General features: G+C 40.7%; 1 protein-coding gene across 1 annotated transcript; it reads left to right on the top strand.

The window, feature by feature from the left end:
- The first annotated feature begins 200 nt into the window (after positions 1–200).
- LOC116378930 (UNC93-like protein MFSD11) lies at positions 201–3198 on the top strand. Its single transcript, XM_031840835.1, has 2 exons — positions 201–358; positions 1159–3198. Exons 1-2 carry the CDS (start codon positions 236–238, stop codon positions 1360–1362), a joined length of 327 nt encoding a protein of 108 aa, XP_031696695.1. The 5' UTR covers positions 201–235; the 3' UTR covers positions 1363–3198.
- Positions 3199–3430: the final 232 nt, after the last annotated feature.

Here is a 3430-nt window from a genome sequence, read left to right on the forward strand (position 1 = left end):
TGTATGTGTGTATATGTTACTGTGTGTGTGTGTGTGTGTGTGTCTGTATGTGTATATGTATATGTTACTGTGTGTGTGTGTGTGTGTGTATATATTTATATGTTACTGTGTGTATATGTTACTGTGTGTGTGTGTGTGTGTCTGTATGTGTATATGTATATGTTACTGTGTGTGTGTGTGTGCGCGTGTGTATATATATTTATATGTTACTGTGTGTCTCAGCATCGGCGTGGCCATGTTCAGCAGCTTCCTGCTGGGTCTGGGTGACAGCTGCTTCAACACTCAGCTTCTGAGCATCATCGGCTTCACGTTCCGTGATAACAGCGCTCCGGCCTTCGCTGTGTTCAAGTTCATTCAGGTGAGTTTGAGACGAGATGTTTGTGTTTGTTTATTGTCTCACAGCCTCAGAGGAACCGTTTACTACGACGGAAATCAAACCGTTAAAAGGGAAATAGTGTTTTTGTTTCCACGTTGTCCGTCCGTAACATTCTCTTGAACAATATCTCAGACACTTAAAGAAACGACCAGCTGGACTCAAAGAACGAACCGATTACATTTTCGTGGTCAAAGGTCAAAGGTCACTATGACCTCGCAAACTAGTTTAGCCAAAACTCTAGAATTCATATTTCCATTGTGAGATGTTTTAATAGGATGAAATGATGAAGTCATTACATCTTTGGACGGACGTGGATTGTAAACTACAACTTGACTGGTTGTTGTTTTTAAATCTCTTACTTTTTAAAGTTGTTAATTTACAAAAAAAAGCTTTAATCTTCTCTGAAATCATGAAGTCATGAATTCAACAGAAAAACTCAGATATTTATCCGAGGATAAAATCAAAAATGTATGACAAAAAAAAGGTGTTTTTTTTTTTTCTCTTATCCTGTATTTGTGACTTTAATCTCAGAGAATAGCTGAGGTTTTTCTCACTAATTAAAGCTTTATAATCTCGTAGAATATCGTAAATGTCCGTCTTTAATCTAAGTTTTGTTTCTGAGAATATATATGTATATATGTGTGTGTGTGTGTGTGTGTGTGTGTGTGTGTGTGTATATATATACACACACACACATATGCATTTGTATATGTACATATTTTCCCTGTGGTTGTTGTATGACTTTCTCAGTTGTCTCCTAACGCGTGCTCTCCTCTCTGCAGTCCATCATGGCCGCTCTGGCCTTCTTCTACAGTAACTACCTGCTGCTCCACTGGCAGCTGCTCATCCTGGTCCTCACGGGCTTCATGGGCTCCGTCACCTTCTTCATGGCCGAGTGGACGGCCGAGTCCAGCAGGAGGGAGTCGGACTACGACAGCATCGGAGGAGGAGGAGGAGGAGGAGGATCCCTCTCCACAGCTGGATGATGATCTCTGACTCTGTGGTATGTTTGTTTTTCACATCTGTAGGAATCAAACATCTGTAACTAAATATAAACGATTGGAGGAAGAACAGATGAACCTCCTTCTACTTCATTCTTATCTTCTTATCGTCTGAAATCAATCTAAAACGAATTATGAGAATATACTTACTGACTTTACTGAGGTGGGATGGATAAAGATGAAATAAAAAAGCACTTTTGATGAAACGACCCGTCACACTGACATAAAGAGATCTGATCCCACAGCTGGATCCCACAGCTGGATCCCACAGCTGGATCCCACAGCTGGATCCCACAGCTGGATCCCACAGCTGGATCCCACAGCTGGATCCAGTGGGAAGAAACCCAAACTGTTTTTTTATTTGTGAGCAGCTGCTGAATTCAAGGACAGGTCTGGAGATATTCTATTTTATTTCCCATGAAAAGACCAAAGCCAACATCTCAGTGACATGTTCCTTAATACTCACTACAACACCCAATGTGGATTCATCCGCTGCTGAAAATAGTCCCTGACTAAGTCCTCCTGTTTATTTGATTTAACAGCTGTTTTTAGGGGATTACTGATGAAACTACATGTTTGTGTTTTTTAAAGACGCAGACAGTAATGAGAGACACTCTGCTGATTTTAGTCTTTTCATGGAGTTTGATGACAATAAAAAGTAGAACAATTCCAGATTTATCCTTTAAAAGTTCTCCTGTGAAGCTCACAATGCACACAAACCTCCCCGTGATTAGGATTTAAGGAACATGTTATAATGTTGTGAATTACTCACGTTGCCCTTCAGTCACGAGCTGATCACAACCTCACACTTCACTTTTACCACCGACAGCCGGACCTTCATCTCCAGACGGCCGTAAAAAGGGAAACGCGATCAAGAATGTGTGTTTATTGGTGACTCGTCTGTTTCTTCTCTCCTTGTTTCCCTCGTGACACACTGAAGGCTGTTTCATTGGTTTAGTTGTAATGAGATCCAGAGGACTCGGCATTCCAGAACGTTCTCCATAATTACATGTGGGTGACTGTTTTTATCTCAAATGAACTGAGTCAGAAGAGAGATAAAACAGCTCGACTATAATATAAACTTCATAATATGTTGGTCTGAGAAGTGCTCCAGACATTCAGGTTATAATCACTGTGGTGGTGATGTCATAACGTTCTCTCTGGTGATGTAATGTGAAAGAATGATCAACACGGAAGCAGCAAACGGGTCAAACACACTGGTTCCTACAATTCCCAGAGTGCAATGTGTTATGTCAAACATCACACACAACACCGTCGATTAATCTGCAGATCATTTGTTCATGAAACGGTCTCATTTGAGAGGCTGGAATCAGGATGATGGAATAGTTTCACTATTTCTGCTTGACGAATGACTCGTAAACAGGAAACACTAACAGGCTTTGACCTCGTAGTGTTGTGTGCTTCATGAATGTAAACAACAGATCTGGACTCTTCTCTTTGTCACCATGTGATTCCTTCACGAGGACGTTGACAGCCTGCTGGACTCGTCTCTTTCTACTGTAAACTGATCTGATGCCAAACCAACACAGTGCTAAACACGACCTCAGCTTCATGTGTGGTCTGTGGATGCTTCCTTTCTTCTGTTTATTGTGTGTCACTTATGAATTCCAGCACATTGTTCTAGTTCATGTATTGTAAATGGAGCGGTTGGGTTCAGGGTTAGCTTCACGATGTAAACGCTGGATTTAAGGGAAATGTTTGTGTGCTATGAAGATGATTTTATACTTGAATGTGGTCATTAAGAATGTCACCCCAACTTTGGCTTGCTTGTTTTTATTATCAATAAAATATTATTTTGAACATTGGTTGTTTTGCCTCTAAACTGCATCGTCTGTATTAATGTGAAAGGGTCTGTGCTAACAGGACGGTACTGGAGGTTAGACCTGAACCCTGACTCCACGCTGAATGTCTGCACCTCACTTTAACACTACTGCACTTCACAACAAGTCGTGCTTTGACTTGTTAAACATATATAAATCATATTCGGACTTTAATTCACTTCCATCTGATGAGAATTCCCTTTTTAATAATG

This window comes from Anarrhichthys ocellatus, unplaced genomic scaffold (genome assembly GCF_004355925.1).
Source record: "Anarrhichthys ocellatus isolate YVR2014 unplaced genomic scaffold, GSC_Weel_1.0 scaffold3415, whole genome shotgun sequence".
Classification (NCBI taxonomy): domain Eukaryota; kingdom Metazoa; phylum Chordata; class Actinopteri; order Perciformes; family Anarhichadidae; genus Anarrhichthys; species Anarrhichthys ocellatus.